This window comes from Lygodium microphyllum, chromosome 25 (genome assembly GCF_053477565.2).
Source record: "Lygodium microphyllum isolate KBCC chromosome 25, Lygodium_microphyllum_v1.1.10, whole genome shotgun sequence".
NCBI classification, from domain to species: Eukaryota; Viridiplantae; Streptophyta; class Polypodiopsida; order Schizaeales; family Lygodiaceae; genus Lygodium; species Lygodium microphyllum.
Window position 1 is genome coordinate 68,795,548 of NC_141159.1, and position 25,969 is coordinate 68,821,516.

Here is a 25,969-nt window from a genome sequence, read left to right on the forward strand (position 1 = left end):
CCATACATAGACCCAAAAGCATGACCAAGTTGGGCAAAATCAGCAGCCAAAAACTCGAGCCACCAAAAAACACTCGGCCTAAAATGAAATCACAAAGCAGCCATAAACTAACACCCAAACTAAAAGCAACCACATCACATTAATAAAGACATATGTCCAACCCACTGGGACATGCACAAATTCACTCATGAATCTACTAACACCTGCTCTCTCACATCATGGGTGATCTAGTACAATACAATGATAATGACTCATCATAGTACATACAACAATGACACTCAGATAGAACCATGGATACCCAAGCAGTGGGTGTGCAAGCCACCACTAAGGTGCCTCCAAGAGAATGTGACGTTGATGTTGACATTCAATCATGCCAACCCCTAAAAATAAAAAGGAATCAAACAGCTCTTTATGTCTGTCACAAGAATGCCTCTGGAGTAACATATGCGGCCATGAATTCCCCGCCATTAGCAAGACCACCAAAGTGCTCCCTCATGTGAGCTCAAACTAGGAGCAAATCCACTCGTCATGAAACGACCCATCATAAACCTAGATGTCAATCCCAACTCCAGGATTTCAATATGCCTACCAAACTTCAACCAATGCATAAGGGAAGCCCCTCTCTAGGTCCTTTGCACCTATATACAAAAGTATGGATGAGGTAGGACATGCACAGACTCACTCATGAGCTAAGAACATCTACTAGCATCCACCATGTCATCCTAGTCACTTGACCATCAAAGCCTTGTGTGGATGGTGCCCATGTGCATCACATGTTCATTAGCAAAGTCAACATGCAAGCAATCATTGAGGACATCTCAATGGAAACACCTTAATTGGTCTTGGGTAGTATCCAAAATTACTTCACATTTCTTGTAAAAGCTCAAGTCATTTGTCACTACAATATTTGCATAAACTTTCCAAAGTACACACTATCAAACTACTTTTCTCATCTATAAGGAGATAGACTATGATATACTCACACTATCAAACTACTTTTCTCATCAATAATGAGATAGATTACGATGTACTCATATTGTCAACATTTAACAAGCCTAGAGGTCCATGTTTCAATTTAAAGGTTTTTATGTTTTCAAATTGCTTGCTTTTTGAGCATACATATGGGTGTTCATGCTTTTAGAGATTTTCATGCAAACTTTTGTTCCTGCCACAAGTCATCTCTCAACTATTAACAATAACAAAGGCACATTAAAAGGATGTCACAATATACTCATCCAAAAACAAAGGGGAGACAAGTGCCAATGTCATGCTAAATAGGTCACAAAAGGTCTTGAGGTCTTTGTAAAACCACAAATTTGAAATAAACACAATCACTAAGCCAAGTAGCACAAACCATAGCAAAAGAGAGAATCCATCTCGATAAATGCTTATGCTTCTAATAATCAAACATATGGCAAATCTTCACTCAAATCGCGCACAATCCTTTCAACCTTCCCAATTCCAAGTGAACAAATTACTGAGATATTGACCAGTAGATCAGCTAACTTTACCACAAATGTACTGTCAAAAATGAAAAGTGATGACAAAATATTTGCTATCAAGGTAATTTTTTATGTCGACAACAAGCTCACATTTGAGGTTGATGGCACCTTCCATATAGTAAAAAAAAATTTTATCACCTTGATGATATAGCTACAGACGGTAGAGTGACCAACCTCATTGCATTTAAAAGAATGTACGAAACAGTTCCTCTTGTGTAGCACACACTTACCGAAGTCAGAGAATCTTCTCTTAGGAAGATGAAGAAATTCTGCATATTCTGTTCCTTCATCTATTTTGTGTAGTTGTAAAACAAGTGGCCTTCTTGTTACGATTCCTGGTAATAAATGAGGCTGTGGATGAGTGAAGTCCTTTCAAATCAAGATGCCAAAGTAAAAATCAATCTACCTGATCCTCGTGGCAAAAAGTCCCTTCCAACTATGCTCTCCAACACCGAGGATTTGCCAGAGCTCTATAGAAGAGAAAAATGTTGCCTCAATATTCATTGCTGCCTTTCTTTGATATAAGGACAATGAAGAAATATTGATAGAGCTGTAGCTTTGTGTTTACAGGCATCTATGCGCTTACAGAGAAGAAAGCGAGAGGGAAACAAAAAATTGCAATAGAACCAACCTGCCCTCCTACAACGACGACTGAAGGAAGAGCCTCCCACAGAGTAGGTAAGGCATTATCACCACCGTAGTCACCTAACGCAGTGCATGCTCTCTGTATGCGGTTCACCAGACCAATCAAGTTCTCCATGGATGAAATCTGTCTTATTTGAGGAAGAAGGTCCGGAATTCAGATCGGTCCTGCCATATGAACAAGGTAAAGCTTGACAAACAAGGTAATCAAAGCAACCAGACCTAATATTGAGAGAAGAATGATTGCAGCAGATTACAGAGAAAGCAAAAAAGAAGATAAAAGCATAATCCACAACACAGCGAGCTTGATCGACGAACTAGAGGCAGTAATGTTATAAGATTGGAGGCGCGAGACCAAACGGAGATGGAGATGGAGATGGAGTGCTGTCTTATTTTACTGTCCGAGGAAGAAGAAGCAGACAGCGAACTGAGGTCTGTTATGAACAAACAATCGAACAAGAACGGAAGTCTCTCTTAACGAAAAGACTCTGTCCTGCCTGCATATACATATTTCGTTTTTTGTCATTTTTCATTGGGGTAAAAAACGAAGAAAATGCCTCTGCCTTTGACTAATTCGTTTCTACACCACTCTTATCCCTTTTTAAAAAAAAATTTAAAACGTCCAACGTTTAGAGACTAAGGTTTAAAAACCCTAAAACTCCTAACAATTTTACTTGTAAAAATAGCATCCATGTGTTATTTTATTCAAAAATCTTTCAAAATTTCTGAGTTAAATGGTTTTTATCTCCTTGTCTACATGAAAACCTCAGTTAATTCAATTTTAGGGTGTCTTAACAATTTTAGCCCTCAATACTTCATTTATTTAATTTAATGCTAATTCCTTTTTTTTTATACTCTTAACAATTTTGTCCTTTGCTAATTCTTTTTTTCTAACTTATGATTATATGCTACCATTTTAGCCCTAGCCTTCATTGATTTATTTTTATTTGTCATGATTGTATGCTACCATTTTTGCCCTTGGAAATGAATTAAGGAAAGGGAAGTAATATTATATTGCCAAAACCAATAAACCCTAGGGGTAGGGCAACAATATTCATTCGATACATCTATTTTCACTTTTTTTCAATAATATCATAGTGCCAAAAGCAAAGGATGTACAAGCATTACTTATAGTAAAGGATTTTCAAACGACAACAACTAGATTGTTGAGCACATGTAGGCGAGCAAATCGCACATAGTAAAGGATGTACGAGCTCTTAGAAATAAATTGAGAGAACCTTTTATTGAAGAATAAGCATTCCCTAATTGTTTTATGTTAATCTTTTAGCTTTTACAAATGCGAAGAAGAAGAAGAAGAAGAAGCCTCCTTAGCTATGTCATTCTTTTCAAGTGTATGGGACAAAAAGATACACGTTTTCAAAGTGCCTATTGACCATGTGGCTTTGAAAATGAAAAATAAAACTTCTACCAAGAGCCCCTTCTTTTCGACCAAAGTAAGTTGGATCAATTCTTGAGGCAAACACGAGTGAGAACTTGCATGTTTTGGACACACAAACTCTCTGAAGCTCATAGTAACTAGGGATCTCACCTATCAACAAGACATTTCACAACACTTCAACCAAGAAGGCCATGGAGTCCACTACTCATTTTAAGGCCAGAGAAGGGTACACAGCACATCTTTTAGAGGTGTGTGCCTCTAGCTCCATTCTAACACTTTTTGTGAATGTATGAATAATGTCCAATATATTATCGTATTCTATACGAAAAACATCCCTAGTTGAAAAAAGTTTCACTTCACTTGCACCTCATATTGTAAAGGCGAACTCTCCTCTCCATCACCCTCTACGCAAATGGTAGTCTATGATCTAATGTGGGCAAAGGAAATGGAGAAAATCTTGCTACAATAATAGTACTTCAATGATGTTATTCTAGGAAATGCAGCATGCTATTTGGAATTGTTGAGAACATGTTTACATAGATTAAAGGCACTAGAGGATTGATATAGAATGAGTTTTGATGTTCAGTTTTACCAATTTAACTAATCATGATGCTAACAACTATGGTTTACCACTCATATGTTGCTTACGAGCTAGTGTGGTATCTTGTGATGCATATTTCTTTGATGTAGTCCCATTATGTGTGGCGGTATCTTGTGATACTAAATAATATTCTTTGATGTAGTCCCATTATGTGTGGTGACTTCAAGATTGCCTATTTTGGAGCTCTTAAAAACTTTAGTTTCTTAAAAGAAAGTAAGAACGATAAATTTATTCATTTGCTTACATTAAGCCTAGGACTTCCCCTCATGTTCTTGTGCACAATCAAACTCCAAAGCAATCAGAGCATGGTTTTCAATCATTAAATGTCCTCTTATATTATCCTTAAGGAGAATAGATCACGTTTTTCACTTTTACAACTTTGACCAAATTTATTGAAACTTGTTCTATCACCCTTTGGAAAAAAAGTGTTGTATATAGTTTGACAATTGATTCTTAACAAGTAAGTAGTGATATCTCACTTTCTTTTTATAAATCACAAGAAGCACATTACCAACAAAAAAAAAAGTAAGTAGTGATAGGATTTTAGTTCCCAAAGTTATTGCTACAATAACAACTTTCTAACTTAAAGAATTGAAACAAACAATGCGATAAAAATAACAAGGGTCTGTCTTCTAAGTTATGGAGAGGGAGAAGGAAGTAACTAGAATTAGTTAATAATCTATACTACTTGGCATGTCTAGTCTTGTCAATTAGGCCCACTAATCGCACTTCATATGGTTAAAAAGTTCATGAGGTTGTGCCTCACTCGCTTTGCATTTTTGTGAGCGATGGAAAGTAGCCACCATGGATGCTTACCTTTGCTCACAAAGAAGAATTAAAAAAAGACAATGTGCTTTGTGTGCAATGAATGGTGTGATCCATGCATAATGAAGCACAAAACATTGACAATCACAAAGGCAAATAGCTACAATTTAAAAACTCAACTTCACTTTTGTCAAATAGTTGTTTCTCAATGGCAAAATAATACATAGGTCTCATAAGGATTCATGTTGCTACTCTAAGAAAGAAGTGTACACAGAGCAACATAATTGAATGGTAAAGTGGAATAATAAAACTAAAGCACTACAATGGGAGAGCAACCATTGAGTGAAGCCCATTAAAAGCAACATAATAAACGCATGAATTTGCAATGCATGTGGAGGCCTTATCACTTAGCATGGGTGCATCAATGATCACATGGAAATGTCTAAGATTTTTCATATGAATGGATGCTACCAAACACACACACACACACACACACACACACACACACACACACACACACACACACACACACACGAGAAGAATTACATCATCAATAAAAATTACCATTGGATACCTCAAAACAATCTCTTGTATGTTTTTTCTTTTAAATAAATCACCCTCACCTATCTCTATGAACCCAAGCTATAATTGAAGCCCTAGAAATCGATTTGAGCCTACATGGCATTTCTACAATGATCCAAATCTATGATAAGAATATATAAAACTTAGGTTTTGAGTGCTCTCTCTCTCTCTCTCTCTCTCTCTCTCTCTCTCTCTCTCTCTCTCTCTCTCTCCATTTTAAACTATATAAGTGAATCGTTTTGTTGGTATATGTATCACATGTATAGACTTCCCCTGACATGTTCCTCCCTATGACTTTGTTCTTATTTCCCTAGGACCTCTAATTCCCCTTCTCATTCTTGTTCTCTCAGATGGATCATAAACTTTTTTTCCATCTAGGTTAGGGCCTTCTTAATCACTCTACAAATCAATCTCAATGTGAAGCTACCCAATTAAATGTCACCCAACATGCTTTAATGTGGGCATTCTAGCATCCCTTGTCTCAAGTAAAATGGATCTAAAAGAGGGCTTTGCCAAAATCAATTGCTTTCATTAAAAACATTCGTGAACAAACAACCAAGTTTATCTAAATCCAATACATAAACCCTAGAGAGAGAGAGAGAGAGAGAGAGTACATTTGGCTAATACATAAGTTTGACATTGATGCAATGCTAAGGTGTCTTTCTCCTACAAAGCCCTAGATCATATGCTCCTACATCTTAGATCGATCCTCCAACCTTGATATGCATTTCCAAGCTATAGATAGCAAGTGCCACCATGCCTACATGGCCATATCCACCAATTCACACTCATAACTAATATCACTATACCAGTAAGGAGCACTCTTACTAGTTCATGCCCACCTCCCCCCAAACTATATCTTGCCACCCTCCTTAACTTTGCTTCAAATCATAAGAGGATCTACTTGAGTAAAATACATATAGCATGCCCATTTTGCAACTGTAAGAAGCATTTCAAGGCAATAGTGATTTATAATGGCACCACTAGTGCACAACCACTACTACCAATTCACAGCCAACACTACCACCATACCCATTGAGTGCTACTGCCAATTCAAGATCCTCCCCTAGCTATATATTGCCGCTAGAAGAAACAAGAAGATTAGCAATGAGGGCCCAAAATTTGGCACATGTTGCATACATGACACTAGTGACAATGTCGCATATGTGATGCCAAAAAACATTGCATAAGTGATGCAAACTAGATGATACTTATGCAACAAATTTGTGAATTGTGTTTGCAACATCTGCAACCTAGAATTCTTGCATAAGGGATGTTTACAAATTTGTGTCATATATGCAATGCTCCAGGATACAACTTTTGCCACAAACAAACCCTTAGTGTTTAATGTGTTTCCTCTCTCTCTCTCTCTCTCTCTCTCTCTCTCTCTCTCTCTCTCTCTCTCTCTCTCTCTCTCTCTCTCTCTCTCTCTCTCTCTCTCTCTCTCTCTCTCTCTCTCTCTCTCTCTCTCTCTCTCTCTTGCAAAAACTAGCAAACAATAGACACCATAAAGAGAAGCAGTCCTCCCCCCCCCCCCCAAGCAAGCACCATCGCAAGGAGTGTGATAGCCAGCAGCAAGTATTTCTCTCTTTGATATCCCTCATACTTGGAATCATACTTGTATGGTTGATTTAAAGGTTTCACATTTGTTTTGATTTATATATTCAATAACTTTGGTAAGATAAATGCTTTCAATTCTAAGGCACAAGAAAAATGAATTGACTTATGCAAAAGAGATGCATGTATTCATTACAAGTAAAAACAAGTATAGAGGATGAAAGAGAGGTAGAAGCAATGCTTGTGAGCTTTGGCCCACACACATAGATAGCTTTGGGTCATCATCACATGTGTTAGTAGGTGCTTTGTATTTTGTTTCACCAATTACTACTCATTGAATAGCAATTTGTACTTGTCAAACAATAGATCCTCTCCATAGACATAACGCTACAGATAGAGGTTATTGGTAGGGATAAGGCTCTCGATTATGCATGAAATAAAGTTTGTATTTTCCACTATCAAAAGACACCTAGTTTTGCCACAAAGCTTTAACACTCTCATATTAGGATAGAATGAATTCCATGGGGATGTGATCCTAGTCATTGCAATAGAGGCAATCCATGCACAAGTTAAAACAATGTTGCCGTATGCATTCATTCCTATGTGGACACAAAAACATGAAGAGCTTCTTCAAAAAGAATATCACAACTATCAATGCATAGAAATATGAAGAGATTATTTGAAAGGAAAAAAGAAAATTGGTCATTCCTCTTATCTACAATTTGGCATTTTTGCTTATGTATCCCTACTTGCCTTTTGCCAACATGTTTGCTACTTGTTTCTAGCTTGCCTTGCATGTATGTAGTTGTGTACTACCTTTATGCATGTTGTATGCTACCTTTATACATACTCCTTGTTGTCTACAACCTTTAAGAGGCCTAAAAGGACTTGCATTTTGGTCTAGATCAACATTAACTACTTGCTTCCCATGATAAGTGCCTTGTCCAAGATTAGGCATTACATTTCCCCAACACCTTAATAATTGTCAAACTAAGAGGTACCATCACTGCTTCATCCCATCTCATAGTATGAAGATATTTTTGTTGCAATGCTCAATTGATTACAATTTCTTAATTGGGGGATTTTCTAGATTGGTAAGATGTTGTCCATTGCTAGAGTTGGGATGTAGTGGTACAAAGACTACTACATAAGTAGGGCTTGATATGTGATGATATGTGACAGTGAGAGAACATGCACATGTACATGAATGGTGCACTAGAGGCTACCATTGAGAGGATGTGAGCCCCATGTTAGCCCTTATGTTGCCACACTACTCAAGAGAGAGCACCTCCAAAGCTCCCCCATGGCTACATGGCTTTTTTTTTGTTGGGGGGGGGGGGGGGGGGGGGTGTCAATAATAATGGAAATGGGCTTAAGAGTATGTTGCATTCACTTTTCTTGATTTTTCATTGACTCAAGCCACATAGTATTTGGGTCATATCACTCAAAGACCAAGGTATGGATTCTCAAAATATATTAGACTTTGTTTTGTGCAAACTAAACTGTGTGTTATACTTAAAGGTGCTATTTACATTTATTTTCCTCTTGTTTATGCACAGTGGGTGAGCACCTTGTGTGTAGGCAAACGAGTAGCAATTCTTGATCTTTGATAGCACGATTTGCTATGGAGATTGCACCTCCTCAATCTATTGCCACAGTGCTATTAACATTTATTTTCCTCTTGTTTATGCATAGTGGGTGAGCACCTTGTGTGTAGGCAGACGAGTAGCAATTCTTGATCTTTGATAGCACGAGTTGCTATGGAGATTGCACCTCTTCAATTTACTACCACATTGCCTCTTATGCCAACACCTTGAGGAGCAAAAGCATCTCCTCAATGTATTGTCGTAGTGCCTCCTGTGCTAGCAACTCAAGGAGCAAGAGCCTTCACTCTTTTAGGTATATTATTTTAGCTTATTGAGGACATTTTATTTCAATTATATATGTGTTTTGGAATCATCTATTGCATTTCTTTATATATTTGCTTTCCTTTATTCTTCACGTTACATCATGTACATGGGGATAGTTGAACCCTTATTGACCTTTGAAGGTCGTCAACATGGGCCCCTTAACACCCCCTTGTTTGTTAGCAAGTATACAAGAAAAGTATGCCAAAAATTTGATTTAAATGAGCTACTTACCTATTTAAAGTCATAAGAACTTGCATGCATCTCTCAAAGTACATTATCTATGAAATGATAATTGATCGATTCAATGTCCATATTATCTTTGAGTTCACGGGCAATCTTGTCATCTATTGCTTTTGTCATTTGGAGAACAGTTTGAACTCTAGGTGATCATCTTCTTCTTGAGTATCATTTGTATCACTCTCATTATCATCAAGTGAGCTTAACACTTTGCGGCTCCAATGTTGCTCTTGCTCCAACCTCCAATGTCATGTTTTCTTATACCTCATTGTCACTCATATTGGGATTTGTGTTATCAAAAGTTTGTTATCCTCTGGGATTCATTGGCATGATTTGTAAACATGGTGTAATAGGAGGCTCTAGATCTCTATAAAAAATACATGCTCATAGTGCACGAAAACAATGTATGGTTCCTTTGTGGGTCTCAATTGAGTGGAGTTGACCAACCAAAAACATGTGGCTCAAGTCTCAATGTGCATTTGAGCCTTTGTACTTAGCAGCAATAGAATTGTATTTGCTATGAAGATACTTGCTCAATATTTTGGGATGGGTTGACAACATGGGTAACTTGTAACGTCTTTTCAATAGATTTAGAATCCATGAGAACCCAACTTCCAACCATCTGCCTTCAAGACGACCAGTCGCAAAACATGATGTTTCACATAGTGGAAAATTCTACATAAACTAAAACATGTAACATGATAACAATTCTCTGCACCTGTTTCACGATTTGATAGTTGAGCTCATAAATTGCAACTATATGGCATCATAGCCAATCTTGGCATCAATGAGATTTTGTTCTTTTGTGCTTGCATGTGATGGTTATTGAAAAGATGCAACAATGGAGGAATCTTGTATGAGTTAAAGATAATTTATATTGCATATGCAGAAATGTTGTTCATATGTCCACATAATACTGAGAGTACAAATTTATGTGCATATCAGACACACATGTAAAGATGTAAAGAAAGATGTTGCATATATACTAATTCTAGTGTGAAATTTATTTGCATGCTCTTTTGATTTACGTGTTTATCCAAGAAAGGATGGATGGAGGTGGCTCTAGTCTTGTGGCTTTAGTCTTCTAGCTTTTGTTCCTCTTCTTCTAACACGCTTGCACTCCTCTTTGTACTTTTTCTTTAACCTTCCCATACCCTTGGAGTTATAGATCATGAAGACATTGATATTTTCTCACTCTTCTAACTTGAGATGCATTGGAACTCCCTTTCCACACAAAATATCGTCTAATATCTTTGCTAACACTTTCCTAGTCCACACAAGTAAAGCATCTATTCTTTTAAGATGGTGCATGCACTCCATATCTTGTAGGTGGGTGAGTGTTGCATATTTTCTTGTTTATCTTCAACATTTCCTATGTTGGAATCCATGGAACTAAAGTGTACTCAATGCCATCTCTCCCTTTGGAACATTAGGGCCACAACACTAGATTAGAGTTTTGTGCCTTTAAATTCTTTCTAGATGCCTCAGAATCCTTTGAGCCAATGAGATGTTTCCAACACAAGTATCCAACATTCTCAAAAATATACCATTGGATCAAGAAGACGTGTGATCTTTAAATCTTCCAATACTCCAAAGAATACCACACAAACAATGAGGGAGCCATGGACCATTTCCCAATGGCTTGTAAACATTCTTCGCCATTGTCATTGCTTGTTACCTCCAACATTAGATCAATAAGTGTACCTTCAATCCCCTTCCCAATTGCTTGTAAACATTCTTTGCCGTTGTCATTGCTTGTTGCCTCCAACATTAGATCAATAAGTGTACCTTCAATCCACTTCTTGTACCATACCATTGGAGTTTGACAAATAGGACATCTGTTATTTTCAACATTTCCATTAATTGTGTGTCTACATGCTATCATGTGTAGTAGATAGTCTTTGGGAAGAAGCGTCAATGACAAAGGTAAATATTATTGTTCAGACTTTTGCTATAAATCGATCTCAACCAATTGCCACACAATTGACAAAGCTTTGTAGCCTTGACAGATAGACCTACGAAAAGGAACCATTGTAGGTCACATATTAGGGGATTGAATACAAACTTGAAGTTGATATAAATTGAATGAACATCATGTATATGTGAGAAAAATCCATAAAGTCATGAATAGTCCAAGCTATGATACTACCAACTTTGAAGCTTTGCTCACCTTTGGGCTATCCCATTCCATAGAGCCTATAGGTTATCGATAAGAGGCTATAAATAGATGTTTATATCTTTTACTTAATGTCTATCTAGGGCTAATAAATACAACATCATGCACAGATATGTGTCCATATCTTTTACTTGGCATTTACAAATATGTGTTTAGTTAAAGACCATTTGCATTTTTGGATCCCCAATTCATAAGTTTTATAATTCATGGCTTTGAAAAATATGTTTTATATGTAGAGTGAGTGGAAAATGTTGTAGTACTTTTGTGGCACATTGTCTATGACATCTCTATACCAAGGACTAGAGCGGTTTGGACAAGTAATCAAATGCTCGTACTCACCACAAAACATGATGCAATCATTGCTACGTGCATGGATCATGTTGTAGTATAGACCAAGTTGCAATATCAAATTTTTGATTTGATATCTCACTTTAGGAGGATGTTGGTCATGGGAATAATAATAATCGAGACACCTGCAAAGAAGAGACAATAAAGATTACAAGAGACTTACTTTATAGTGCTATTACATATGCATTGCTCTAGGAAAATCAAATTTGGAGATTAAGGGACAATAAACTTGCGCTTAGTCATGTCAACATTGAAGTACGATAGAGAGGTTGGAGGGCTTCATTTCGAAGGTAAGTCTTATTGCCTCCTTGGCTCTACAAACAAGTCATCAAGTAAATCATTCATACCATCATCAATGTCATGGTTGTTGATGTCTTTGTCAAATGGGTGTGCATATTGATTTTTGAGCCTTTCATATGTTCTTGGGTCATTCTTGTGCAAAATTTTCATATAATTTAATGAGAATCAAGAAACGCCTTGTGGTAGCAAGTGCACATCATACTCCAAATAGTAATCTAGAACACCATCTCCACCTGCGGCTACCTACATGGCCATCATATCCATCGTCACGGTCACACCCACTACCACACAGGCAGCACCCCTATCATCTCCTCCACCAACTCCACCATCATCACCATCATAATGAGATCCGCCTCGATACCCACCACCATAGCCAAATCCTAAGCTATGATAACCATCGCTCTCCTCCACCAACTCCATCATCACCTCCATCCTTCTCATTACCTGCACCCACATTGCCTCTCCCATACCATCACCATCAATATCACAATCACCATCATCACACTTGACTAGTGACTCGTGTGGAGGGGAGAAAGGAGAGAAGGAGAAAGAAGCCATACAAGAGAAGAAGGAACGTGTCATAGAAGAGAAGTTGTCATCAACCAAGAGCTATCATTGCCCGTTGCTTCAAGGAAACCACCACTATGATTGTCGTGGCAACACAATAGCAACAACAAGTAAGGCACTTGATACAATCCACATGAGTATTTATGGGTTCATGGCTTGGTATTATGATTGAGCCTATCAAGCTGTGTCCTACCTCCTTCTCTCTGCAACTCTCACACCACTCAATGGGTGGGTACTCACCAAAGTGATAGGGCCTGTCAGGTTGTGTCCCACGTCCTTCTCTCCACGACTCTCACACCACTCAGTGGGTACTCACCAAAGTGATAGGGGTGTCGGTTAACAACGTAGCACATGGGTAGATTAATTATGGTGGGTGCACATAAGCTTGACCTTTGATAAATCCTTGGCATATGCACTCCAATAATTAGCATCTACAAAGCAAGCAGGAAAGATAGATTGCACACACAAAGTGAATATCTTTTGTGTTAATGTTAATAAATGTATTGAGAAGAGGTGGTTAACACTTGCACTCCATAAAGAGGAGGATTTGTTTTGAAGTATAATCCTATTGAGTGGGGTCTACTTGGGTCCAACACAGTATGGCACTAAGCATCCACTTAACTGTGCTGCTATCACTTGATCCTTGTATAAGCTATTAGTGGTCTAGGAGTGGAGTAACAACAAGCTTCTAAGAGTGGACTAACAACAAGCTTCTTATGAGGCACTAAAACAAGCTCTAATCATTTGCACCCATTCTACGAGCCACAAATTGGTCAATCACTTTCCATGTGCATATAGATGCCTCCCAAATTGCAGTTGGAGTAGTACTATGCCAGCCTAGTAAACACACTATGGATTTCCTTGCTAGTTTCGCCAGTCGCCAACTCATTGAGGCAGAAATGAATTATTCCACTACAGAATGGGAAGGCTTAGCTATGGTATATGCTGTTAAGAATGAAAAGGTGTGCAACATGTAAGTCATCTATGATACCCTATTCAACAGCCTCTCTTATGGGTATGCAAGATATATGGTCTTCCATATAATGCTACTTACCCTTGCGTACAACCACGGAGAAGTCAAATACTAGAAACAAAAGTAACCATCTAGGTATGCATCTTGTAGCGCAAGGTTTGTTCACCTAATAAAGCAAAGCTTAATGGTGAAAAAGATAAAGGGCATAGCTAAATGATAACGATGGAACTTCTTTACAGCAAACACCATAGCTAGGCCTTTCCTTTCCGTTGTGGAGTAATTCATCTCCATATTTGTGAGTTGTTTGCTAGCAAAGCTCATAGGATAATAAAGATTATGTTCACCAGGTTGGCATAAAACAACTCCCATTGCGAACTTTGATGTATCAATGTGCATGTGGAATGTTATGTTCCAATCTGGGGCTCATAGAATCGGTGCGATTGTAAGAGCCTTCTTGAGTTCCTCGTAGGGACATTGGCATTCCTCGATCCACTCGAATACGATCAGCAATTTGTAAAGGGGTTTAGCGATTAATGCATAGTTTAGAACAAATTGCCAAAGTACCTTATGTATCCCAGGAAGCACTGAACTCCCTTATAGTTTGTGGGTGCTGATAAATCAACAATGACTCTAACTTTGGAAAATTATGTGACAATGCCATTCTTAGACACTATGTGCCCTAGGATACATCCGTGTTTTACCCAAAAGTAGCACTTCAGGGGGTTCAAGGAGATATTATATAGTCTACACTGCTTAAAGACTACACAAAGTTTATCTAGGTGTTCCCTCCAATTGGAGTGGACACATAGATCGTCAACGAACACCTCCAATTCTCACCTAAGCATGTCTTTGAAGATGGCACATATGAGGTATTGAAAGGTGGCTAGTGCATCGCCACTACTCCCCCTACTCCTTCCTACCTCCCCTTCCTCCCATCCCTTCCCCTCGACACCACTTGTTCCTTGCTGCCTACCCCCCCTTGGCTACCCTTCCCCATTTCCACTCTTCCAATCCCCCTTACCCCCCTTGCTCACCCAAAACCCCCTTTTTTCCCCCTTCTCCCCCCCCCCCTTTCCGCCCTACTTGCACCCCTACCCTGTGTTTACCCCTCCCATAAAAATGAACCCATGTTCCCCCGCCTGCCCAACTAAGAAACCAATATATATTTATTTATTTATTGATGCACTCATTGATTAGGGAGCTGACTTTAATATTCTTATATATGGCCATTGAACTCTCATTGTTCAACCCTACTTGCAACCTACTAATGCTAAACTTAGCTTGTTTGGGATCAGTCTTACTCACTGTTAAGAAAGTGCAAAGTTACGGTCTTTATCGAGACTGAAACCCTACCAATGATCTTCTAGATGTTGCCTAACACTAAGGCTGCCCGCCAGTAAGGAAATGCTACTAGGACATGCATTCAAGAAACAAGCACACTGCAATGTCAATTATGATTCACAATGTATTCACCTTACCATTGGTAATGCTTAAATAGTGACAGCTTTCAGCAAGGGCATCACGGCTCCATCTAAGCGTGCAGTGCCACACCAGTAGAGGAACATAGTGCCAAGCCTAAGGAGGGGGGTCATGACTTGTCCCACCCCATAGTAGACACACCCAAGACCATTGAGCAATAGCTCAAATGGGTACCCAAACAACAATCTCTTGCTACTGTTTAGGAGCCAACCTACACAAACTCTTAGAACCTTACGCACTAGGCCTAGGAGACAAAGCTGGCACTATAAAAGTAGACAAACAACTCAATTGCGATGGGTCCCCAAAGCCCTATTGCATGCTCAAGACTACTACGAAGGCAACAAATGGATTTGGTTGCCCAAGTCCATGAATGGCATGCGTATTCCTTAGACACTACCTTCCGGCCCATCTCCACAACACACTAAGCCAACTAGGAATGAGAAACCAATTGACCCAAAATGTACCAAACCCATAGGACCACAATAGGTCTATCGACCAAAACTGCAGCCCTCTATGCTGAACTCGACTCAACTTGACACTTTTAGTGTCCCAACTGTTCCACAAGTAGAACACACCAACTGAGCCACAACACCAACCCATTACATAAGTAGCCGCTGACGACAGACACCTTGACCAATCCATGAAGCAAGCATCAGTTGCTAAGTTATTCAATTCAATCAAACCCCAACCTCTTGCCAACCTTAGACCCTCATATGAGCGAAGATCTATCCTTACTTAGGCCTCGACCTAGCCACGAATACGGGGGATGACATGGTCACTTGCATTAGATGCTTGGATGCCACCTTCACCATGTTTACTAAAAGCTATGAATGGTTGGATTTAGGCCTCCTAGACGAGCCATTAGCAACAACAGATGTATGCTCCTTTCCATACACATGGGATGAAGCATTTAGATCCTAGAAGACCTAGTGATAGAGGAGCAGGATGCGAAATAGATCATTGACTAATGCAACCTCAACAATAGTAAGTATTTGGAGAAGGTCAGCTAAGCCATCGATTATAGCAAGTGCATGGAGTTCATGTGATCCTTTGATGCTAGTAGGAACCATGGCATAGTGACGGTCACGTAGGGAGAGGAGACCCGAAGAGTAGATGTTGAGCTGAGTCCCGAGCTCGTGGAGAGGGCTTTGGGACTTGTCAATAAGCTCAACAAGTGGCCAAAGAGAGATGTCTATGGCATGTTGGGGATGGGCAAGGGGGCCAGATGTACACAAATGAAGGGATCAATTTAGCTGACATCCCCAACCTCGACATTATACTGCATGCAAAAATGGTCCACCCATTACTCTCCAGCTAGAGGTACAATGCTTTGATGAGCATGATCAGAATATTGTTGCTTGAGAACCTTGCAACTAGATCCTTGAATGAAATCAACTCAAATAGCCACATGTGTAAGACCATCAAGTCTTCGGCAAAAGCGCTAGCCATGGGCCCTAGAGCAATAGGTTTGCGGAGTCTCTGATTTCCATGGTAGAGATAGCAAGAAAGAAACTAGCAGCCAACATAGGGTTCGGGGGTGTGCTAATTGCCATAATCTAGAAAGTTGTGGGAGATGTAGAGAGGGAAAAAGTGGTGGAAGAAATACATGAGCACTCACCAGCCCATGGGTGGTCAGTGCATTCAACCATTAAGGTGAGGACCCTAGTTTCATTCTCTACCAGAAACTTGGGGGATGAAGAAATTGCAAGAGTATAGAAGGAGGAAGTAGAGCAAGCTGCACAGACAAAGGAAGCTCACCTCCAAGCTTAGTGCGACAATAGGAGGGTTTGAGGGAAAGAATTGTTAGTGATTGAGGTGAGTCGGCTCTATCCCATTGAGCTAGGGAAAAAAATTATGTTGAGAATTCTAGGAAAAAAAAAGAGAAATAGTAGCAAAGGGGACAAAGATTTGGAATCCGCACAAAAAGAATCAAGGAAGCTAGAAGAGGAACAAAAGAAAAAGCGGGAGGAAGATGATGAACACCTACAAAAAAGGCTAAAGAAGAGTATGAAAGGGATGAAAGAGAACAAAGGAGGAAGCAAAAAGAGGAGAAGGAAAGGGTAAAAAGAGAAGATGATGAGTAGATGGATCTTAGCCTTAGATTGTCTGAGTTGAGCAAACCTCCTAATTAGAAGAGCGGGCAAGGATGAGCCTAGAAGATGCACCAGGTGCACTAGTGCTATAGCAACAAAAGTAGCTCAAGGACCTGCAGTGGTGGTAGGCAAGGGGAAGGCCCCATATATAAAATCTAAACCAAGCAAGCTACTTGGTCAAATTCTAAGATAAAATAAGTTTAACGTTTTAATATAATTCTGCTCAAGATTTAATGTAGAGTTTGTAAAAGCATAGAAATAACATAAAAAAGGACATGAACATGCTTTACAAATAGCATGCTAAAGAGTTAGCACAAGTCTCTTCATTGTCTTATAATTGTGGGGGAAGGTGCCATTGCCTCATCTTTTGAGAAGATATGCATTTTTCTTTACTTTTTATTACTTCTCTTTATTGCTCAATATCACAAATATAATTTGTAGTAAAAAGCATAGTTTTGAAAGAAAAGCCTAACCTTATTAAAGATTGCCTTATGAAGATCGTTGTTCTCTTTACTATAGTCAAGTCTATGACCATGATAATAAATGAAATGAGGAAACTACATTGATTCTAAATACCAATTAATGATTGCTATGATGCAAACTATATTAGTTACTAAAGCGAATTTATTATAACTAACTCTAATTATAAGCTAGTTATACATTAATTAAATGATTAAATTTAAAAACGACTATACTAACTACTATATTAACTTTGTTAACTATATTAACTATTAACCACTATGTCAACTAATTAACTAACCAATAAATAATATTAAACTAATCATTAATGAAAAAAAACCAACATAAAAGTAATTAGTATCTACTTATACCAACTAATTACTTAAGATAACTACTATTTTTGAATGTTAACCACCATTAATTGTCTTTCTAGACAGGTATCTCTCTCTCTCTCTCTCTCTCTCTCTCTCTCTCTCTCTCTCTCTCTCTCTCTCTCTCTATGCCCAACCTCATAGCATACTGGGTAGAAATTACAATTGGACTAGATGTGTGGTTGTGGAGCCTAAATAAAGCTTGGTAAAGGTGTTACTATAGTAATTATTTTGGCAATAGTTATTTGTTTCTTTGATGGCTAGAATATTGGACAAGATGGTCATAGTCTAGTAGAAGCTTAGTTCCCAACGTACTTGCATATCTTATTGAGACATGCCAAAAAAAAGCATGAAACCATGCTTCCATATTGAGAGAATCTTGCAATATAAATTCTCTTTGATTTATTGTATAGTAACAACCAATGCAACACGATAAAGAACAATTTTCCTTTATTTTATAATATGAACTCTTCTTTCTCAAAAAGTAAGATATCCACACATTTCAAGGCTAAGTAGACCACTTAGCTGAAGTTAGACCACTTAGCTGAAGTTAACATTGGGTAGATATTTTGGGACTTGTACCACCTTGTCATCGTGCACTATCAAGACCACCAAAGTATCATCATCATCATCATGAGTATGATGGTGCATAAAGGGCTACAACAATAATATTACTCTTTACTAAAAACCTTTGTTAGTATTGCTATTTAGGGCACATGCTTATACAATGGTGTGGTGAGAAGGTGGTGCATGCCCCAAAAAAATTACCCACTGTTACCTTCACTTAAGTGGTCCACTTAGCCTTGGAATGTGTGGATATCTTGCTTTTTTAAAAATAAGAGTTTATTTTGGAGAATTAAAGGAAAAGGATTCTCTCTCTCTCCATGAATCTTGGACATCTATCTCCTTTCCCTCCCTTCTCATCACTCTTCCTCTCATCACTTCATCCTCCATCTCTTCTCCTCTTCCTGTACCCTTTAAGGCTACCATATCTTCTCCTCTTCCTATCCATGATTCCTTCATGCTCACTCTCCCCCATCCCTTTGTCCTCCCTCTTTCTTCTCCTCTTCTTCTCCCTAGGTCCCTACCTAGTATATGCCTGCTATCCCATCCATGACTAAGAGCTAAAAAAAGCATAACCTACCTCATCTTAAGAAAAGAGGACCAATTGAGACAAGCTATTGATTTCTCATAATTGATTAAGCTACCATTTGCAATTCCTAACAAGATAATCGACCAAGCTACTGTTCACTTATAATTCCCTTAGAATTGAACAAAGGAATTCATTGCCACTAATAGGTCTAGCTCTTATTGGTTCAAGACATTGCCTCAAAGTGTGTTCTCTAAGTTCAATATTAAGAAAATAGGACATCAACCCTTCTCAAGATTTCATAAGACCATTGGGCTACTAGTATACTAGAGCCACTCTTCATCAAGCTTGCACTACCTCTAGAGTTTTCTTGCCCTTCACCCTCTTCTTGCAAAGCCAAAAGCTGCAATTGCCGTGACTATATTGACATGAGACAAATCCTTTTGTGTGGTTAGCAAGGGGTTGCAATAGGTTTTGATCTCTCTTTCTATGTGTGCATGTGTGTGTGTAGCAAAACATGTATAATGCTCTCCCTTCTCTCTCTCTCTCTCTCTCTCTCTCTCTCTCTCTCTCTCTCTCTCTCTCTCTCTCTCTCTCTCTCTCTCTTTGTGTAGTGGTCATTGCTCAATAGAAAAGAAGTTGCACTGTGATAATAAAGCAAGAAGAAGGGCTCTTAATAAAAGCCCCTCTTCTCCATAGCTTGTAGTTTCCTAACTGAAGAAGATGGTACCATATTGTATCAATATCCTTAATATTTTGATCATGATTTGTTGCGACTCTACATGCATCTACCAAAGATTTGACTTTGCAAGACCCTTATGAAAGCCCCATGCATATAGTTTTTGAGAATTGTGGTGTGGCATACACTAACCTACCAACATTGTGGTTGATGTTATGATGCTTTTAGGGTCATTGGATTATGAGAGAGAGAGAGAGAGAGAGAGAGAGAGAGAGAGAGAGAGAGAGAGAGAGAGAGAGAGAGAGAGAGAGAGAGAGAGAGAGAGAGAGAGAGAGAGAGAGGGAGGGAGGGAGGGAGGGAGGGAGGGAGGGAGGGAGGGAGGGAGGGAGGGAGGGAGGGAGGGAGGGAGGGAGGGAGGGAGGGAGGGAGGGAGGGAGGGAGGGAGGGAGGGAGGGAGGGAGGGAGGGAGAGAGAGAGAGAGAGAGAGAGAGAGAGAGAGAGAGAGAGAGAGAGAGCTTCCTTTGCATCATATATTAAAGATTTATTTGTATACTTTGTAACAAATACACAATCGTTTTCCCTCATAGGGAGACTCTAGAATGTGGGAGGACGACCAACTTGATGAAATGGTGGAATTAGGTATAGCATGTGGGAGCTCAGTGTGTAGGAAAGATAGTAGTCAAGCATGCAATCCAAGATCTCTTTGTACACATCATGCAAAATTTTGATGATAATGATACTCATAAAAGAAATTCCTTTGCAAAATCTATCTATATTTAAGAATGTTATATTTTATATGTTTTTTTGTTAGCATTCCCTTTAGGGTATATGCCTATACAATGGCGTGATGACAAGGTGGTGCAAGTCCCAAAATATTTACCCAATGTTAACTTCAGCTTTGAAATGTGTGGATATCTTGCTTTTTGAGAAAGAAGAGTTTGTTTTAGAAAATTAAAGAAAGTGTGTGTGTGTGATTGCTCAATAGACAAGAAGTTGCACTTTGATAAAGCAAGAAGAAGAAGGGCTCTTAATAAAAGCCCCTCTTCTCCATAGCTTGTGCCATAGGCCTTGTTTCCTTTAAGTGAAAGGGATGGTACCGTATGGTGTCAATATCCTTAATATTTTGATCATGGTTTGTTCCTACCCTACATGCATCTACCAAAGGTATGACTTTGCAAGACCCTTGTGAAAGCCCCATACATATAGTTTTTAGAACTGTGGTGTAGCATACACTAACCTACAAATATCATGGTTGATGTTATGATGCTTGTAGGGTCATTGGATGAGAGAGAGAGAGAGAGAGAGAGAGAGAGAGAGAGAGAGAGAGAGAGAGAGAGAGAGAGAGAGAGAGAGAGAGAGAGAGAGAGAGAGAGAGAGAGAGAGAGAGAGAGAGAGAGAGAGAGAGAGAGAGAGAGAGAGAGAGAGAGAGAGAGAGAGAGAGAGAGAGAGAGAGAGAGCGCTTCCTTTGTAGCATATACTAAAGATTCATGTGTATACTTTGTAACAAATACATGATCGTTTTCCCTCTTAGGAAGACTATAGAATGTGGGAAGAAGACCAACTTGATTGAATGCTGGAATGAGGTGTAGCATGTGGGAGTTCCATGTGTAGGAAAGATAGCAGCCAAGCATGCAATTCAAGATCTCTTTGTACACATCATACAAAATTTTTATGACAATGATACCCATAAAAGAAATTCCTTTACAACATTTATCTATATTTAAGAATTTTATATTTTATATGTACTTTTTTTTAGCATTCCCTTTAGGGTATATGCTTATACAACTAGCATTTGTGAATATAAATGTTATAAGTAAATAATCAACTCTAAAAATCACATTATATTTATGTATATATATGTATATATATGTGTCTGTGTGTATACATATATACATGCATGCATGCATGCATATATATATATATATATATATATATCCATGAGTCAATTAAACTTATTAATTTCATACTAAATCCATAAGGTGATCAATCGAAGCATAAACTCTCTCTCTCTCTCTCTCTCTCTCTCTCTCTCTCTCTCTATCCATTGAAGCATTAGTAAATCACAAATTTATTAATCAAAAGTTTAGTTGTGGATGATTTATTGTAGCCTAAATCAAGTCATGGTAGAGATATGAAGCAGTTGTATAATGAAAATGAGCAAACCTTTGAAATGGAAACTTCTTCATTGGGAAATAGTAACACCCCAATGTTGTAGTAAAAGGTAGCATCATGCCATAATGATCGGTTCCTAAGCCCAATTTTGAAGCACATTGATGTTGCAGTAATAGGCATCAACATGCCATAATGATGGGTTACCATGTGCAAATTTGAAGTTGCCCAACCACAGTATATACATTGGATGGATCGCCTAGCACTTTTAGCCTTGGTACAAAAGCATCAACTCTCTCTCTCTCTCTCTCTCTCTCTCTCTCTCTCTCTCTCTCTCTCTCTCTCTCTCTCTCTCTCTCTCTCTCTCTCCCCATTGAAGCATTGACAACACTAATTAATCAATTGAGATATACATAATCAATCATAGACAATCACAGATTGTTGCTATCGTACCTCTAATTCTTTGAATGTTTCATGTTTTCACTTCAAATGCTTGGTGCTTCACCTTCATGTATGTGAGTGTGAGTGTTGTTTGCAAGTCCCACTTCTTTGTTTATTGTTGGTACGCATTGCAACTATTGTTGTAGTAAGTGAGGAATATAGTTTTCTTTTTTGGGGCTTGCTATTGTTGATATGACAAAGTTCAAAATGACAAACTTTTGTTAAATGACAAAAAGAGCCAAAAAATGAAAAAGGAGGAAAAAGATAAAGAAGAAACTTTGATTAGTTGCACATGTAAAAACTTATTGCCCTACTTGACTAGAAAATGTTAAAAAAAAACTCAAATGTTATTGAGTAATATGAAAGTCATTATGACAAGGACCTTGTGCTTTTGTTATTTAGCCTCTTGATCTCATAGTTCCTAACCTTAGCCATTGTTGATCACTCTTCACTCTTCCAAAGATGCAGAACCTTATCTGGACCTCTAACCTCCATTGATATCTTCACTCTTTCAAAGAGGTAGAACCTTAACTTATGCATATTTTCCTCAAAATTGTTTATTGAATGAATAGTCTCAGTACACAAAAAATTGCAATGTACGAAAGTTTAAACATAGAAACCTTAGCCTAAGGAATGCATGGTCCCAATACACAACAAATTGTGGAATATGGAAATTCGAAGATGGAAGCATAGAAACCTTAGCATAAGGCTCTTTCATAAGATCAAAAGCTAGATGGAGAGAACTATTGCATTTGCTAGGTGATGATGCTTGCCATCTTGGAGTTTTATGATTTGGTAGAGCTTGTGATAAAGTTTATTGATCATCCAATGATCAAAGATTCTTCCATACTTTCTTAATTTGAGAAAGCTAAGTTAGTAAAGGTACAAGCACATTAGGATAAGCTGAATGCTTGCATTCGCTCATTCCTCTTTCTCTTTTGCAGATGAGTGAATGCGAGCTAGTCTAACTCCAACCACATACATACATACATACATACATACATACATACGTACGTACGTACGTACTTACGTACGTACGTACATACGTACATACATACATACATACATACATACCTACATACATACGTACGTACGTACGTACGTACGTACATACATACATACATACGTACATACATACATACATGCATACATGCATTGCATCTAACCAAGGCTCATGAGATATGGTTGGAGTTAGACAAGCTCCATGATAGGATGACTGACATGAAGAGGCTCTCTTTGGAGGTGCAGATGTGAATTGTGAATCCATAAAAGTTTGTTTCTATGCATGAGCATGTGAAAATTTGGACGTGGAAACATAGAAACCTTAGCCTAAGGAATATATGGTCCCAATGCACCAAAATTTGCAAAGTACAAAAATTTGGAGGTCAAAACGTAGATACCTTGATGCATGGAGCAATGTGCAGACTATCAGGAGGGCACAATGGGCTTAAACCAATGACCTATCAAATTATAGCAGATTGCCTTATTGTTGAGCTATACACTTGCAAGCTTTAAATATCTCTTCAACTCATTTTACATTTAATAATAAAATTACTAGCATTTCACTGTGCTTTGCGTGCCCGGAAGAACTGCTTCTTGGTAGCCTCAGGCTATCATGCAAAGTCTTTCTCTGTCTCTCTCTTTGTCTCTCATTGTCAAGTGGAAAACTATGTCAAAAAATATTTATAATTAAAGAAAGGATTTTCTCTTTCCTCTTTTGCCCCCCTCTCTCTCTTTTCCTCTTTCTTCTTCTTCTCTCTCTCTCTCTTCTTTTCTTCTCTCTCCTATCTCTCCCCGCTTTCGCCATTGCTTTTCTCTCTCCTCTCTTTTTCTTCTCTCCCTTCTCTTTTTTCTTTTTTCTTTTCTCTCTCCATTTTATTCTCTCTGTCTCCTTTCTATCTCTCTCTCTCTCTCTCTCAAGTTGTTTTTCTCTCGCTCTCTTTTTTCTCTTTATATATTTTCTTCTCTCAAAATTTTTATCTTCTCTCTCTATTTTTCTCTTTCATCTCTCCCCCTATCTTCTTGCCCTCTCTCCCCTTATTTCCTCTCTCTTTATTTCTCTCTCATCTCTTTCTCGCTCAAATTTAATATTTCCTCTGTGTGTGTCTTTTTCTCTCTCTCAAGTCAAAAACTATGTCAAGAAAGGTTTAAATTAAAAAAACTTTTTTCTTTCTTCTTCGCCCCCTCTCTCTCCCTTTTCTACTCATTCTTCTTCTTCTTCTTCTTCTTCTTCTCTCTCTCTCTCCCTGCTTTTGTCATTGATTTTTTCTCTCCTCTCTTTTTCTTCTCTCTCCCTCTCCTCTTTTTTTCTTTTTATCCTCTTTCTCTCTATCTCTCTCTAATTTTTTCTTTTCTCTATTTTAATTTTTTTCTTTCCTCTCTCTATAATACTCTCTCTATCTATTCATATTCTCTCTCTTCTTCTTCTCTGCATCTCTCTCTTTCTCCCTCAAAGTATGTCAAAAATTGTCTTTAAAAAAACTTCAAAAATGTTTAATAGAGAGAGAGAGAGAGAGAGAGAGAGAGAGAGAGAGAGAGAGAGAGAGAGAGAGAGAGAGAGAGAGAGAGAGAGAGAGAGAGAGGAGTTTAATTAAAAAAAGGGAGGTTTAAGAAGGGCCAGGTTGGACAAGCCCTTTGGAAGTTTAGGGCTTTTCAAACCTACAACCAAAATAATACATTAGGTTAGATATTTTTTTCTCTCTCTCCATTTTATTCATTCTCTCTCTTTTATTTTTTCATTTTCCTCTTCCATCCTCTTTCTCTCTCTTCTTTTCCTCTCTCTCTCTCTGTATCTCTCTCTCCCTCTTTCTCTTTCTCTTTCCTTATTTTTCTTTTCCTCTCTCTAGTTTTTTTCTCTTTCCTCTCTTTCTTTTCATTCTCTCTTCATCTCTCTCCTACTCTCTTTCCCTCCTCTCTTCACCTATTTTCTCTCTTTCTCTCAAATTTTATCTTTCCTCTCTCTTTCTCCCTCTCCCTCTCTAATTATCAAGCAAAAAACTATGTCAAAAATATTTAAATTTAAAAAATTATTTTCTCTTTCCCTCTTGTTCTTCTCTCTCTCTCTCTTCTTTTCTTCTCTTCCTCCTCACTCCCCCTTTTGTCATTACTTTTCTCTCTCCTCTCTTTTTCTTCTCTCTCCCTCTCCATTTTATTTATTCTCTCTCTCTCTCTCTCTCTCTCTTTCCCTCTCTTATTTTTTATTTTTTCTCTCTCCATTTTATTTCTTCTCTTTCTCTCTATCTATCTATCTCTCTTCTCTGTCACTCTCCCCCAAATTTCTCTCTCTATAATTCACACACACACACACCCCCCCCCCATGCACTTTATGTTTCCTCTCTTGTTCTTTGCCTATGTTTGTCTCTCTCTTAAGTTAAAAACTATATAAAAAGCGGTTTAAATTAAAAATCTCTCTCTCTCTCTCTCTGCTAACTTTCATAATTGCTTCTCTCTCTCTCTCTCCTCTCTCCAAGTATGTCAAAAAATATTTAAATTAAAAAGGCCTTTAGCAATGTTTAATTTTGAGAGAGAGAGAGAGAGAGAGAGAGATTTAATTTAAAAAGAGGCAAAAAGAGACATTTAAGAACATTTTGATTTAATTAAAAAAGGGAGAGAGGGAGTACATGTGAGAGGGTGGATTTAATTAAAAGTGGAGTGAAATTTAAAATATATTTTTAAAATATTTAATTAAA

General features: G+C 38.2%; 1 protein-coding gene across 3 annotated transcripts in view; it reads right to left on the minus strand.

Moving 5' to 3' along the window:
- The window catches only part of LOC148014340 (phragmoplastin DRP1E-like), a 28,343-nt gene extending 25,700 nt beyond the window's left edge, over positions 1 to 2,643 (minus strand). Inside the window, exons 1-4 of one of the 3 annotated variants that reach the window (XM_087666894.1) lie at positions 2,463 to 2,643; positions 2,134 to 2,312; positions 1,909 to 1,972; positions 1,733 to 1,837 (exon numbers count right to left, since the gene is read on the minus strand). In XM_087666894.1, the coding sequence (XP_087523020.1) occupies positions 1,733 to 1,837; positions 1,909 to 1,972; positions 2,134 to 2,262 (298 nt within the window). In that variant the 5' untranslated portion in view covers positions 2,263 to 2,312; positions 2,463 to 2,643. Of the gene's footprint in view, positions 1 to 1,732; positions 1,838 to 1,908; positions 1,973 to 2,133; positions 2,313 to 2,401 lie in introns of all 3 variants that reach the window. The other 2 variants (XM_087666893.1, XM_087666892.1) reach the window with 2 other exon arrangements.
- Between the last annotated feature and the right edge of the window lie 23,326 nt (positions 2,644 to 25,969).